Source organism: Nelumbo nucifera, chromosome 1 (genome assembly GCF_055504915.1).
Source record: "Nelumbo nucifera cultivar China Antique chromosome 1, China Antique-T2T, whole genome shotgun sequence".
NCBI classification, from domain to species: Eukaryota; Viridiplantae; Streptophyta; class Magnoliopsida; order Proteales; family Nelumbonaceae; genus Nelumbo; species Nelumbo nucifera.
This window is the reverse complement of record NC_142649.1, coordinates 115,390,134-115,406,353: the sequence shown is the minus strand read 5'-3', so window position 1 is coordinate 115,406,353 and position 16,220 is coordinate 115,390,134. Positions and strand designations below refer to the sequence as shown.

At 39.4% G+C, this 16,220-nt stretch overlaps 1 protein-coding gene across 1 annotated transcript; it reads left to right on the top strand.

Annotated features, from left to right (window-relative positions):
- The first annotated feature begins 5,797 nt into the window (after positions 1 to 5,797).
- LOC104601861 (putative LRR receptor-like serine/threonine-protein kinase At2g16250) lies at positions 5,798 to 16,187 on the top strand. The gene is made up of 4 exons (XM_010265352.3): positions 5,798 to 8,830; positions 10,021 to 10,149; positions 13,308 to 13,330; positions 15,171 to 16,187. The coding sequence occupies exons 1-4, from the start codon at positions 6,909 to 6,911 to the stop codon at positions 15,779 to 15,781; spliced, it is 2,685 nt and encodes an 894-aa protein (XP_010263654.1). The 5' UTR covers positions 5,798 to 6,908; the 3' UTR covers positions 15,782 to 16,187.
- The last annotated feature ends 33 nt before the right edge of the window (positions 16,188 to 16,220 follow it).

Genomic DNA, 16,220 nt, shown 5'->3' with positions numbered 1-16,220 from the left:
GTTCAGCCCTAGTTTTTGTTAAATAAATAAATAATAAATAAAAGTCTATTGGGATGGGACTAGTATAGGCTATCTCAAACCAAACCCAACCTGTTGGCAACACTAAATATTGGGCTCAAGGGGAGAGAATAATTTGTTAGTAAATTATTTCTAAATAAATAAAAATTTAGTAAAATAAATAAATAAATATTTATTGAAATCTATCTCTTAATGTCACATCTCTTTTATTCTATTGATTTATTTTATTAAAATAAATAATTCATTTAATTTTATTAAATAAATAAATGTTTAGATAATAATAAATGAATAAATAAAAGTTGAGATAGAAAATAGGAGAGAGAGACTTGAGAAAGAAGAGGAATGACATTTTATTTATAGGATGTCATAATCGTAAATAATTGTATGTGGCACTATTTTTCGAATGCCATTGAATCAATTACATGAGGAGATTTGTCTTATATGTGGCATTGTTGTAATTTTTGAGTATTATAGAGGTAATTATATAGAGAGATTTGTCTTATATGTGACATTTTTGTAATTTTTCAGACAAAGAGAAGTGAGATAAAAGAGAGAATAAAGAAAAGAAGGGAGAGAGAGACATGTGTCAATAATTTAGAGAACAAAAAACATATAAGTATCTGGTTTTAAACCTTTTTCTCTCGTTATTTCTATTCCTTTTGCAACAAAAAAATTATGTCCATTTGAATAAATTTTTTGATTTAAGAATGTAAAACTGTGTTTTAAAATATAAAAGAAAGGGGAAAAAAACCATCTTGTAGGCCCATTGTTCATTTAAATAGGAAAAAAAAACTATCTGAATTTTTAATTCTAATTTGAATAGGGAAAATTGTTTTTTTTTATTAGGTCGGGCCGGGCTCGGGCTCGGGCCTAGCATATTTCCCTTAATGACAAGTGAAAGCCCGGCCTGGCCCATGAACAAGTCTATTCATGATATGCTCTGGATCGATATACACGAATGCAACAAAAAATATATGATATACAAAATTTTACAAGTATATTACACTAGAAATAAGGTTGAAATAACTATAAATAATGTATAATCACATTAGAAATTTATACTCTGATAATATATATAATGGGTTTGACTATGATATGAAAAAGATATAATAACAAAAAAACAATTGACCAATAAACTAAAATCATAAACACGATAACAAATAAGGTGTTATTTATCAAAATTTATGGGTGGGTTTTGATTGGTCAAAATTCTTTCCATATCATATCTTTTCTGTATCATAGATTTCCCCCAACACAATACACCTTCATATTATGTTGATATTTCAAACCTTGGTGTGCCTTTGCCAAAGTTTAATGCCCAATTCTCCATCCCCACTCAAAAATGGGGGGAAAAATCTCCAAAGGGAAAGATGCATATTCCAACATCTTTGTAAGCTTTGCTATACTAGTTCTAGAGACTGATAAACCTAGTATTTGTTTGGGAGGTCTTTCACACAATGACTTTTTGGCTACATCCATGACTATGATAAACCTAGTGCTTGTTTGGGAGGTCTTTTATACAATGACTCTTTCGCTTTGTAGACATTCTAAATGTTGTTTTTGTCAACCAAATATTTGGAAGGAAAATTCCCGATTAATACCCTATACTTTGTGCCTAATGCCACTTGGGTCCCCAAACTTTAAAATGTTCAGTACCCAAACTTACAAACATGCCAATTTAGTATCTATTGTTAACCAACTGTTAAGTGACATTTGAAAAAGACACAAATGCCCTTTGAGTGTCATCTAATTTTCTTATCAACCATTCAAACGTTGACAAAAAATGAACAGCCCCAAATTCTTGCCACTTCTATTCAATAAAGTTGAGGTCACCAGGTCCAGAATGCCCATTGAGACGCGACCCCAATTTCCTTGAATAGAAGAGAAAAGGATTTGAGATTGTTCACTTTTTTAATAAACATTTTGATGGTTAATAAAGAAAATTAGATGACACTCAGAGAACATTTGTATCTTTTCAAATGTCATTTAACAACTAGTTAACAATAGGTATTAGATTGGCACTGATGATGCGCGACTTAGCTGCTCCCTGCTGGAGGTGATCTGGCTTCTAGGCGGACGGCGAACAGTTGATCTGCAAGAGGATCAGAGAACCCGGGGTTGCTAGCCCGGCGAGGTCGCTCCGATGCTTAAGTCAGTATACTAGTTGCGAGCTAAAGATAGCTTAAGAATTCAGAGAGCTAGAGAGCATATAAATCACGCGTCATCATTTGGCGCCGTTTGTGGGAAACGCGACAAAAAGCCTTTCTCCACCAACAAACACAATCAAATCCATGGCTTCCTCTAACAGCGCCGGAGAAAATGACATGAACGTCTCTGGGGGGCAGCCTCAGTTCCCTTCTATTTGCATTGGTCAGTTCACCATCCTGCTTACCGCAGCTGGGGTTCCAATGCTGACCGTGCCCCAAGCGACCACACAAGTGAACGCGCCACTCCCTCCTGTAGTCGGTGCGATGTTCGCTGAACCGTCTGTGGTTCCCTCTGGAGCCGGACAGTCCCAACTCGACGACCTGGTACACTGTGTTCGGGCCATTCAGGTTCAAATGCAGTAGGTCCAGCAGTATCAACTATACCAACAGCAAGTACTTCATCAGTTTTATCAGCAACAATACCAGTAGCAGTTTCCTCCGCTACAGCAGAATCAACAGCCGGTTCCACCTCGGCACCTGGCAGCGCAACAGAATCTGTCCCGTCGCCAGAACACTCGCCCTCCTCGCCGGGGAGAGACTTCCTAGGTTCCACATCCTCTTGGGAGCTAGGTCTCATCCCGCGGTAGGAGGGACAGACAAGTTACTCCTCCTGCTTCGCAAAACGTGAACAGATTGGGAGACACTCAGCCTGCCAGAGCCATTTCACCCTGGCCTTCGCATCATGAAGGTTCGCTTGTAGGGAACCGGTTCGGGGTTCTAGCCGTAGACTCCAGGCGAGGATCTTCTGTTCACAGCAGGCAGCATCAGCAGTCCGAGCCACTCTGTGCCAGGACGGTACCTGACCACACGGAGGTCAGCAACACTAATGCGGAGCCGGTCAGGAAGCAACAACAAAAGCGTCGCAAGGCACGACGAACTACAGTTCGCAGCCAGCTCGCCGTTCCCAGGCAACCAGAACAAGTGAAAGGTAAAGAGGAGGCGAGCTCAGCGGCCACAAAGACTACTACACTCCTGTTAGGGTCGTCTCCTTTGTCTTCTGAGCTCCTGGCGGCCTCTATGCCTAAAGACTTTAAAATGCCTCCGCTGGACAAGTACGACGGATCGTTCGATCCAAATGATCACGTGGACTCATTCTAGTCCCAGATGCATCTAACTGGGGTTGACGAGTCCTGCATGTGCGTAGCCTTCTCCACGACATTCAAAGGGATAGCTCGCACATGGTACAAGAACCTCATGCCAGGGGCGACCAAAAGCTGGGCGCAGTTCGTGCAGATGTTCACCTCGCACTTCATCACCAACAAGAAGTGCCCGAGGTCTCAAATAAGCCTCCTCAACATAGTTCAAAGAGAAGGGAAATCGATCCGAAGCTACATAAAACGCTTCAACGACACCTGTTTACAGATTCCTGACCTGGATCCCGCTGTAAGACTCACGGCAGCAAAAAGAGGAATTACTCACAAGGAATTCAAGTGACACATAGTAGCCAACAAGCCCAAGGACATCACTGAATTCCTCAAGCTCGCCGACCAGTTCATCGAGACAGAAGAGGAGATGAACCAAAAGAACGAAAATCCAGCGGAGAAGAGAAAAAGAGAAGATGACAAGTCGAACAATAGTGGCAACAAACGAAGAAAAAGTAAATCCCCAACCAGGGGAGGAAACAAATCAGATCACCTCTAGCAGGGAACAGTTAAGTCGCACATCATCAGGCACGTTTTAAAGCACTGGTACTGAATTATCGCATTTTGATAAAGCGACTGAATTGATCAAAGCTTCAACCCTCTAAGAGTACTTTTACAAAAGAAAAGAAAAATGAGAAAAAGCTCTAAAAAACATTAAAATATGCTGCAAATGCACGCATGCATGTATAACAAGCTAACTAATCATAAATGAATACACTTTGTGTTCTCTACACATGAAACCCACATGCTAATTGAGTTGAGTTCGAATTAAGTGCAACTTGGTTCGTAAAACTTAGTTCTAATCGAACTTATATTATATATAATATTTCTAACTTTTCATATATATGTATATAACCTATTATACTTTATATGCATAATTTTTATTTTTATATAAAACTTGGTTTAGTATCGAACTCAATAAACCAAGTTTTAGGCCATGTTCGGGAGTGCTTATTTAAAATAAATGCTTATTTGGGTCATTAAACACTTATTGGTATTTGGGAAATAAACTCAAAATAAGAGCTTATATTTTAACCTCAAATTTCTAGTTTTTTTTTCAAGTGTTTATACAATTTTTTTCTTCCAAAATTATCCCTAGTTGAATTTTAAAATACCATTCATAAAATTTTATAAAAGCACTTTTATGAAAGCACTTTTATAAAAATACTTTTATGAAAGCAGTTTTATAAAAGCACTTTTGTAAAAGTACTTTTATGAAAGCATTTTTACAAAAGCATTTTAAGTGATTTCTTTTATAAAAATGCTTTCATAAAAGTAATTTCTTAAAAGTGATTTCAAATGATATATTTTGAAAATTTAAAAGAAAATGAAGAACAAAATAGCCACAAATGCTTATTTAAGTGCTTATTAGAGAAAAAGACTATAAACGCCAAATATAAAACAAGTGCTTATTCACTTGAAAAAATTGGATGTCAAATATAAATAATAAACACTTATTCGATAAGCACTTAATTTTAACTTGAACACTACCAAACATATCCCTATTACAAGAATTTATGAATCGAGTAGAATTCAAAACCCATCTTTTTGTTTTAAATCGTGCATAAACGTAAACTCAGCCACATCCACCCATAACTATTCAACTAGCTCTTCAGAAAAATTCATTACGTGTATATCCTGGGGCACTCGGTCCAACATGGAAAAGCAGGTCTGCAGAGGACGAATGCTACACGTAAGCAGCAATAAAGTGTTGAGGGACGGAGAGTCCCAGTTCCCAGAGATGAATGAATGAACTATGAAGAAGCTCGACGCGTAGTCAGCCACCCAGGTGGGGAGTACGCATTGGAGCCGTGCCACGTTATTCTTTCTCACTCATCAGTTCCCTCCTCTTCTTAAAAATTCAGTTTGCGCGCGAGATCTCTCCCTCCTGGGAGAAGGAGAGATTTTCATCTTTTTTCATCGTCGTCGTCGTCAACCGTCATCATTATCTTTTGTTACTCCTGCTCCTGCCTTGGAAGTTCAGATAGATGTAGGGCGAGAGTCGAGAGAGTGTTGGGAGATGAGAGCTTGACTACTGATGGAGACAACGTTGACTCAACGAGAACCAGAGAGAGGATAGTGCCGGCCCGGAATTCCCTCAATTTACCAAATTGCCACGTGATTAATTAAGAAACTACCATATATGCCTTTTTGGCTTAAGGATATGGCTCGCATCGGCATCCCTATGGGCTCAAACACTCTGAATGCATTTCCAGGCCTCCAGGTAGTTCCACAAATACTTACGTATATAGAAGCTGAGTTGGACCCACCGACCCATTTATCCTGACCAGATCAGAAACGTAAGCCCAACAATAATTAACAGCTATATAAAATCAATTAATTATGGAGGATTGAAATAATTAATCACAAAAGATCTCTAGATCATTGGATGAGGTCAAATTTGTAATTTAGGAAAATGATTTGAGTACACTTTATGGCAATAATTTTCTGTTTCCTCTCTGAAGAAAAGAAAAAGTAAAAAAAAAACATCGAAAGCTGTTTTGATTTGATTTGAGTGAATCCCTGATGCATACCTCCAGCAAGTAATCAAAATACAGAAGCGGAGAGAGATTTTCATTAGGTGTGATTTCCCCTCTTTATCTCTGCAACCCATCTGATATTCTAATGGGAAAAGGTTTCCACCCAGAAAGGGAAATAATGAGTATTAGTAGAGTGCGGTTCAGCCTCTTCTGGGTTTAGTTGGCTTGGCGCTTGGGCGGGATTACCGGAGGTCAACGCTGGTAAATGAATCGGTGCCGTTGTCTCTCCCCTATCAGTGCCAACTACCAAGTACCAACCCACCTCCTTCGATTCGAACCACCTATGCGGTGGTGAGGTCTTGGTTCGGCCGCTCCTCGACTCAGCAAGTTTGCCCCAGACAAGATTTACAGCTCCGGCAACGCTAGAAAGACTTGAAAAGAAGCAGCTTTTAGTCATTAATGGCGTCGATTAAATGAGCCCCATATTCGCTTCTTTTCTATCCTGTAAGCAAGAAGAGCAACTGTGTAAGAGAACGCGCGTTGGATAGATAAATCAGTGCTCCTTTTAATCTCTCTCTTCACTTATTATTATTAATTATTTTATGCTTGCTTTTCTATTCTCTTTCTCTTTCATCAACCAACCACTAGAAAAGAGAGAGAGAGACAGACAGACAGACAGAGAAAGAGAGATCAAATAGATTGATTAGGTAGGGCGACGGGCATAATTCGGGAAATGGAAAAAAGAGAATCAAAATGGAGCTTCTTCTAGTTCGTTCTTTGTACTTGGGATCTGCACTCAAAGATGAGCCGCAACTGCTGCATTGACGCTCTGGTTTAAGGTAATATAGATTCAGAAGAGAGAGAGAGAGAGGGGACAGATTAAAATAAGCTGCATTTCTGTTTAGCGGTGAGTCCCCAAAACCCTGAAGCTCTTTCAGAGATTCACAGATACATGTGCCTCTAGCTAGTAATGGGATGCATGAGTAAGAATCAAAGATGAAGAAGAGGGAGATGCAGAGCCGTTCATCAACATCGTCGTCATCCAGTGGTCTTATATAGGCATGGCAAATCTTCGAACTGTAATAGAGCTTGCTATCCTCTTCTTACTTTATCAGTCAACGTTCGGGCAGCAGGTGCCGTTGAGTTCCAGCAGCGAGCGGGCTGCCCTGTTTGACTTACGATCGTCATTAGGACTGAGGAGCAAAGACTGGCCGAAGAAAGCCGACCCGTGCTCGGCGTGGGCCGGCGTTCAATGCCAAAACGGTCGGGTCGTCGGGATCAACATATCGGGGTTAAAACGAACCCGCCTTGGTCGTCAGAAACCTCAGTTCTCCGTCGATGGCCTCGCTAACTTGACACTCTTGGCCACTTTCAATTCCTCTGGTTTCTCACTCCCGGGCTCCATCCCCGACTGGTTTGGGCAACGCTTCCGGGCACTCCAAGTGCTTGATCTCCGGTCCTGTTCCATCGTCGGCTCTATTCCTGTGTCGTTGGGAAACTTAACCACCCTCAACTCTCTCTATCTGTCCGACAACAGGATCACCGGCATTATTCCCACAACTCTGGGTCAGTTATCGGGCCTTTTGGTTCTTGATCTCTCGCAGAATTCATTCACTGGTTCCGTTCCTTCCTCTTTCTCCGCTCTCGGCAATCTTACCCTCCTTGACCTTTCTTCGAATTTCCTCACTGGGCCAATACCTCCCGCCCTTGGGACCCTCCCCAAGCTTCGAATTTTGAATCTTTCCAGCAATAGCCTTTCTTCTGCTATACCCGTACAACTTGGTGACCTTTCTCAACTGGTTGACCTTGATCTTAGCGCGAATTCTTTGTCTGGATCATTGCCTTCAGATTTGGTAGGGTTGAGGAGTTTGCAGAGAATGGTGCTTGGGTATAATCTTTTAGTTGGCGCATTACCGGATAATTTATTCTCCAGACTCACTGCGCTCCAATTTTTAGCCCTGAATAACAACAATTTCTCTGGTTTTCTTCCTGATTTGTTGTGGTCAAGGCCAGAACTGCGCTTTCTTGATGTATCCAACAATAACTTCACTGGCATTCTTCCCAACCTCAGCTCAAATGTCAATGCCACCAACGCAGTGTTCAACATTTCTCACAATCGATTTTATGGAACTCTGACTTCCCTACTTAGGAAATTCAGCTTTGTTGATTTGTCCTATAATTATTTCCAAGGGCAAGTTCCAGCTAGTCGGGCTAATGTGTCCCTTGGTGACAATTGCCTTCAGAATGTGCACAATCAGAGGAGTTCGGAGGACTGTGTTTCATTCTATACAAGCAAAGGATTGAGTTTTGATAACTTTGGTGAAGGAAATGTATCAGGGCAACCACAGAAGAGTGACAAGAGGTTGAAATACATACTGGCAGGAGTGTTTGGGGGATTTGGTTTTATTGTGCTCTTGGTGTTTGTGATAATCATGATCCTACGCGCTTGTGGGAGGGATGGCGTGGCTCAAAGAGGGATTGGTGTAGGGCCTATTCCTGCAGGAGGTGATACACCAACTGCTGGGGCCTCTATTAACTTTTCAAATCTGGGAGAAGCGTTTACATATGAGCAGCTGCTCAGGGCCACTGGTGATTTTAGTGACTCAAACTTAATCAAACATGGTCACTCAGGGGATCTCTTCCAAGGTATGCTTGAAGGTGGAATTCTTGTAGTCATCAAGAGGGTTGATGTGCGGTCACTCAAAAAGGATTCCTACATGGTCGAGTTGGATTTGTTTGCTAGGACTTCACACACTAGGTTGATTCCCCTCTTGGGACATTGTTTGGAGCATGAGAATGAGAAGTTCCTGGTTTACAAGTATATGCCCAATGGGGACTTGTCAAGTTCTCTGTTCAGGAAATTCAATTCTGAAGATGACAATCTACAATCTCTGGACTGGATAACCAGACTGAAAATTGCAATAGGAACTGCAGAGGGATTATCCTATCTACATCATGAATGCAGTCCACCTCTTGTCCACAGGTATTCCAGAATTTATTTGTAATTAGTTCCCATCCATGTCCCATTTGTTGTCCTTATGCTTCTTCATCTGCAAACCTGGTGAGTTGGTGTATCATGCATGTTATGGTTATGGTGTAATAGAATCTTTTGCATTTGAGCATGGCATTATGTTAAAGCAGCACTATGCACCAAGCAAATGTAGTTTAGCATCTTCATTGTGTGAACTGTTGGGCATGCCTTGAAGTTTATATTGGTGCTTTGTGCCATGGCATCAAGATTGTTTTGATTGAATGTGAGTGTGCACACATAAACCATAAGATGAATCTTTTTTATTTTTTCATCATCCAAGTTTCTGTTATCCTCTTTTCATGGAGTTTCTTATGTCTTTCTCACACTACCAGAAAGGTGTGTCAGTGAAAAAAACTGGGTCTCTATGTTTTTTGTTGCACTGACACAAGTTCACTTACCAAATGCAAGTTTTAGTGTTGTATAGTAAAGATTTGTTTTAAATGTTAACAAAGCCATGAGCTATTCCAGAATACTGGCTACACATCATGAGTAGGGGTGAATATAATTAGAATGTTGGTAGTAACAGTTTCCTGTAAATTTATAATATTGCTTATCATGGATGAGATTAGCAGTCAGCAAAACTTGGATTGCTATATATTGGAACTTGTGCTTGAATTTGAGGAAAGCCTTATGCGAGGTTGGAGGTGATTTACTGTAACTGAATGTTGGAAAAAGGAGGAATATGGTGCAGGTATGCATCCTGATGAAGCTGCTTGCCTACCAAAGTTGCAGCTTCTTTGATGAGGTTTCACAGAAATGGAAGGAAAAGCCAGAGAAAGGAAAGTGAAGGTAAAGAGAGAGTGAAGGAATTAATGGCATCACCACTAAGAAAGGACTCCTCAAATACAAGGGCTCCAAGATTGCAGAAGCAAACTTTATTCAATACTTAACCTTCAGTAACTTCAAAAGTGAAAGAGAAAATAGCTATTTATGTAGAGGCAAAGGCCTTTTTAAAGAAATTATAATCCAAGCTTGTTTTGATGTCACAAACCTGTGTTTATAATTTGTATTTAATGCTGACCCACTAACATGTTTACATATTTGAAATAATAGTGAAAGGGATTGTTTGTTATCTTGCTTTCAAAAATATTTATCCTTATTACTTCAAGTACTAAACTTTTTTTTTTGGTTGGTGGTTAAAGGGATGTTCAAGCAAGTAGTATCCTTCTTGATGATAAATTTGAAGTGCGGCTTGGAAGCTTGAGTGAGGTTTGTAACCAAGAGGGGGATGCTCACCAAAATGTGGTCACCAGATTCCTGCGGTTGCCACAGTAAGCACTCTAAGAATAGTTTGATTTGGTCAATCATTTTGTATTTGCTACATGCTTGTTGGTTGGATTGCATGTTAGCTTGCACTGCTTGCATTTCTTTGGTTCCTTGGTATGAGGACTTGGTCTTTAGCTGTTCTACCCATTATCTGGTGTTAAGCCTTGATGATGCATCATCTTTTAACCCCTAATGTTTATTCCATGTTTTCTTCTTTAATATTTGATAACTTTTATTAACGAATTAGATGTGTATAGACATTGAAGCTCTAATCAATTGTATACAAAATCTCTATGCCAGAATGCTTTGAAATCCTTGAGAACAATAGCCCAATCCATCAAAAGGGTACTAGCCCACAATAAGACACACCATGGGCCTTCCCTTTGGAGATTTACTTTTTTTTTCCCCTTCTTCGTGGGGGTTACACCATGGGGTTAGGTTAGTCTGTCCCAATTCCCATATCTCTCCAACCTGGGTGAAGGTGGAATCAATCCCAAGTCCCTGCTACAGCCAGCCAGAGACAATTCTAAATGTTTTTTCTTGCTGATATCCAATTACAACTTATATGCATGTGCTTGTGGTTTCATATTCCTCATTGTTAAATTGCATTTGTATCAATATTTAATACTACGAATAGCCCAATCCATCAAAAGATTTCTAACATCTAAAGTAAGACACATCATGGGCCTCTACAATGGAGTGGATATTTACCTTAATTTTGTTTTCTTGATATCCAATTACAACTTACATGTGTGCTTATGGTTTTGTGTATTCTTCATTGCTAATTTGCATTCTGATCAACGTTTTGTACTACACTTTTTCTTTAATTGGTAATTATTGAAATTTTGTTGAGGTACTTGAAAAAACGAGTGTGTGCTATAAGTGACAAGCACCCTAAGACAGAGGCTAGCTTTTGTTACCTAAGTAACCGATATACCCGTTCCTTTCATCTCTATACTAAGGATTCTTTTACAAATATCCCCGAAATGTTTGAGCCCTTCAATCCCCTTGTTTAGCCATCATGTCAACCAATGAATTTGCTGATCTTTTAAACCGAAAAAACAGATAATTATCAAATCTTTTTGCAGATGTTATTTCCTTTATAGCATTTCTGAACTGAAATGCACTGAAATGCACTCTCATGAATGTTTCTTAGCCATCCCATTATCACTTTAGAGTCCCCCTCCACAACTAGATTTTTGAAGTTAAGAGATATGCACAACCTCAATCCCCATAAAGTTGCACACACTTCAGGTCTTGTAGAGTTTCCTGTGCCTATGGGGCCTGAATGGATGACTAGAAAACTTAACCCTCAATTGGAAGATGAAAGATTTTGGTCCTTGGAAACTTCAGGTGATTTCTCAATCAAATCCTTCTTGGAACTTTATCCCTATTGCAGGTTTATCAGAATTTGCTTGCCCTTGGGACAAAATCTGGTGCTCCCACATCCCTTAAAGGTTGCCTTTCTTGTTTAAAAGCAGCCAGCCCATGGGAGGTGTCTAACAGTAGACAGGTTGATAAGAAAAGGAATGGCTCTGTCTAGCCTTCTTTGTTCTTTATGTAATGAAGTTCCAGAATGCACAAACCACCTCTTCATTCACTGCAAATTTTCTTACCAGCTGTGGGCAATGGCAATATCCTACTTTGGTTTACATCTTTGCTTTCCAGAATTTGTGCTTCAGCTTCTGCAAGGTTGGTCAGCTAGGGGTCTGAACAGGAGGGGCAAACTATTGTGGAATACCCTCCTGGCTGCTATCTTCTGATTAATTTGGAAGGAAAAAACTCATCGCATTTTTTACCATAAAGTCTCTAACTTAGAGGAAATTAAAAACAATCTTATAGGTCCTCATTATACATGGGCTTATGTACTTTTGCTTCTTATCAATACAATACAATACTTTGCCTTCTTCAAAAAAAAAATGGTGTTTGAGAATTTGGGCCAGGACTCTGGAAACAAATGAAGACAAAACCTAAAGGGAAAGATGGTCAAGGAAACCAAGAAGATAACGAGAATAACTAGAACTGAGAGAAGAGAAAATGATAACTAGATAGAGGCATATATACACCTTATAAAAATAGATTTTTGTACCCAATATATCATTCACATAAACTTCTAGGAATGAAACTACTTGTAAGGCTACTTTCTCCCAGAAATAATAAATCCTAAACCCAGTGGACTCCAATTTAAAAATTCAAGCAATATATTATTCATATAAACTCCAATAGTTTGGAAGGAGTACAAATACAAATATGTAGAGTACAAAACATTGTATTTTGTATTATTTTTTATGTATTTGTACTGTACATATTTGTATTTGTACTCTTTCCAAACTGAGCCAATGTAACAATTATCATCATGGACTCGTAAACTGTGTGTTTTGATTGTAATTCTCCTGTATCATGAATTCTGTGATCTTGCATCTATTTGATAAGATTTTTTATGATAATAGAATATCGGCATGTTCAAAATGAAAAATGTTGGCCAAAATAGACTTACCTATGCTTGTGCTTGTGCTTCTGCTTCAGTTTAACATGGTTACCTAAACAGCCTCTATTCTTGAGAAAGTTAAAACCTAATAGCACCATACTACATGGTTAACAAAGATTTTTATTTATGCGTGCTTACTAAATCAAAATTTTGAAATATCAATTCATAGCATCAGTTAGAGAAAGTCCAAATACATTGTGATATATAAATATATAGCTGACATAAACCTAGGAAGTGAAATCATGTCCAATCCAGATGACCTAGAATGACCACTTCATTCTTCTGTGGTTAAAGAAAGATAACCTATTCAGAAGACCTCCGTGTGAGTGTTTGTGCACCACATTTTTCTGTGATGTGTTACATTCACTGAAAGAAATTGAATGACTTCCATAGGAAATGCTACTTTTTTATTTCTCACTTCAAAAATATCAAAGTTGCATGTGCACTGCTGGTCCATGTCCATTTATTGTAAACCTGAATGCTTTGTCTCATTTTGTCCTATGAAATGGTTAGTTATAGGTTATGTCCTATTGGAATTTCAATTACTTGCCACATTATATATGCTTTTTTTGGTATTAAATTATATATGCTTCTTGATGTAGATCTTACTGCTTTTAGGTTATCATATCATTTTTTGTTTTTTTCTAATAATAGTATTCTGTTCTTGATGTGCAGGACTTCTGATCAGGGCCTTTCAGGTTTGTACAATTAAATTCCCTTTAAAACACTTCTTAATGTTTCACATCATCTGCTTATTGGGGTGTAAGTTCATAACATGGGTTGGATCTGGAGAGAATCCAGTCAAATCAAGATGCACATTTGAATGGGGAAAACAGATCTGGGTTAGGGTTTCAATCGTAGTCTATCTGATCCATTTATGTACTCAGGTTGGACTCGTGAGAAATATACATGTATGACAGGCTCTTTATGCAATGCATATTTTCAATTGGATCCTTGTTAGATTTGGAGTTGATTTGTTTGGGAATATGGATCTTTATGAGGATCCAAATCCACAAAATAGGGTATTGATCCGAGTTGGATACTGTTTACCTCTCCATCTCATGCTCTACTGTTTGCGGAAAAAGGCCAATCCCAGCTATCTTGGGTCTTAGGAGTGGACTGGATAGGGACCCATCCTTGTTTTTCTCCTCAAAGTGACCACTCTCAGACTCCAAGAATGGCCCTTCATGCTCTACCATGAAGTTCTATGTTGCTCCTGAAAGTCTGAATCTTGACCATCCATAGTCTGCTGCTTGTAGCCAATAGCAAACAAACCATTAATACTTTGATCTGCCCCTAGCTGTTCTAGCCCTTTCAACTTATAACAGATCACTTCTTACTGGTCTTCTCTGCATGTGACCAAACAATCTTGGTCTACTTCATTTTATCACCTATTGGAGATACTCCTAGGTTCCTTAGAATAAGTTCATTTCTGACTCTGCTTTCTAGTGTTCCCACTCATCCATCATGACATTCACATTTCTTCCACTCATTTTTTGGGCATTTTGTTTCTTGATTGTCCAACATTCCACTCCATGCAATGTTATTAACTCAGTGACCTTAGAGCTGTTTTGTTTTTTATTTTTTGAGCAAGTGTAGAAAATAAGAATGTCAATGCATTTTCTCGGAGTCAAACCCAACGAACATTGTTGGCCTTACAACTAAAAAAGGCCATTACCCAATGTTGGTCCCAGCAGCTATCTGGTCTTGGGAGGGGTAGACTGGATAAGGTCTCTCAACCTTTGGCCTTTTGTGTACTAAGTGGCTGTTCTCAGACTCAAACCTGCGTTCTCACACTTGCCAACCCAAGATTTTACCATTACACCAAGTAAATGAGTAATGGTATTCTCCTATCACATTAAGACTTTAGATGCACCCTCCATTTTGCCCATCTTATTCTAATTCTTTGGGTGATATCTTCCACATTTTCTTGTTATGGATTATTGAACCATGATTAAAAAAGGTGAGGTCTATTACAGTCAACTTTGGGTGGTTTCCATACCTTATGGAGTGTCATCCCATTATTGTCAATCTAATTGACCTACAATCAGTTGCATTATGCTAATAGTTTTATTTTCTAGCAGATCAAGTAGGTGTTTGGCATCTATGCCGTTTCCTCAGAAAATGGTGCCACATCAGCACCACATCAGAAATCTGTTTTTTTGGAAAACGGCTGCTGTTTGGTTAGCTGTTTTTTTTTTTTTTTTCCGAAAAATGTTCTCAGACCATGCCTTGGAAATCAGGAAAGGTGTGGTCTGAGAAAACACCCCTTTTGGTGTTTTCCCGTTTTTCTATTGTTGCTAGCAACAGTATGCTGACATGGCATTGAAAAACACTTGTGTGGCATCAACAACAATGGTACCAAATAGAAAATCTGAGGAAACAGCTTACTTATGCAGCACTGTTTTCTGAGAAAATGCCTCAGGAAACGACCGCCCAAATGTTTTGGATATTCAGAATATCGGTTTTGCACTGAAAACCTTCCTTTTTAACTACTAGAACTGATGCCTAATTCCTCTTTTGGTTGAAAATGGGCAGGCTCACCTTCAGCAAGCTGTTCTTATGATGTTTATTGCTTCGGGAAGGTGTTACTTGAACTAGTAACAGGTAAGCTGGGCATCAGCGCATCTGATGAAGCCACAATGAAGGAGTGGTTGGAAAATACGCTGCCCTACATTAGTATATATGAGAAGGAACTTGTGACAAAAATTGTAGATCCGTCTCTTATAGTTGATGAAGACCTGCTGGAGGAGGTGTGGGCTATGGCAATTGTTGCTAGGTCATGCCTTAATCCCAAGCCTTCCAAACGTCCCCTCATGAGGTACATCCTTAAAGCATTGGAGAACCCTTTGAAAGTGGTGAGGGAAGAGAATTATGGCTCTGCACGGTTGAGAACCACATCATCCAGGGGATCATGGAATGCAGCCCTTTTTGGTAGTTGGCGTCACAGCTCATCAGATATAGTGGCCGCTCCAAGCAGCAACAGCAGGGAAGGGATCAGTGGTTTAAAACAGTCCGGGACGGCAGGTTCTCAGGGGAGTGGGCAAGGTAATGGATTTGACCACTCATCTTTTCACAAGAGGCAGTCCAAAGAGATTTTCCCTGAACCTGTTGATGTGCAAGACACAGAGAGACATGGCCAAGACTAGTACTGATTGGGGTTATTGATTTTTCTTTTTGTCAATAATACTGTGGGCTTTTCCATTCTTATGCCTGTTCCATTGTATTTGGATCCCCTGCAATCTTAAGGGTTTGCACTGGGGGTATCCCAATCAATTCTTTGGCTGCTTCAATAGCCATAACGCTTCCTACCATTCAGGTGTGTTGCTGGCAACCCTCAAGGGAAATGTCTACGAGGCAGTGGTTCTTAAGTTGAACAATTCTGGGTTGAGACTTGAGAGAGATGCCAGCCTGCCATATGTGTATTGTGCCAGTGCCATATTTGTATTGTTTCTAAAGTTTGATTTTTTTGGTTCAAGCGAGCATCAATTTTTCTGTATTTGATCATTGTTATTGGTACGTGGAATGTAAATTGTAAAAGGTTTTTTTTTCCCATTGGATTCTCTTATTCTTGGTTTACCCAAATAA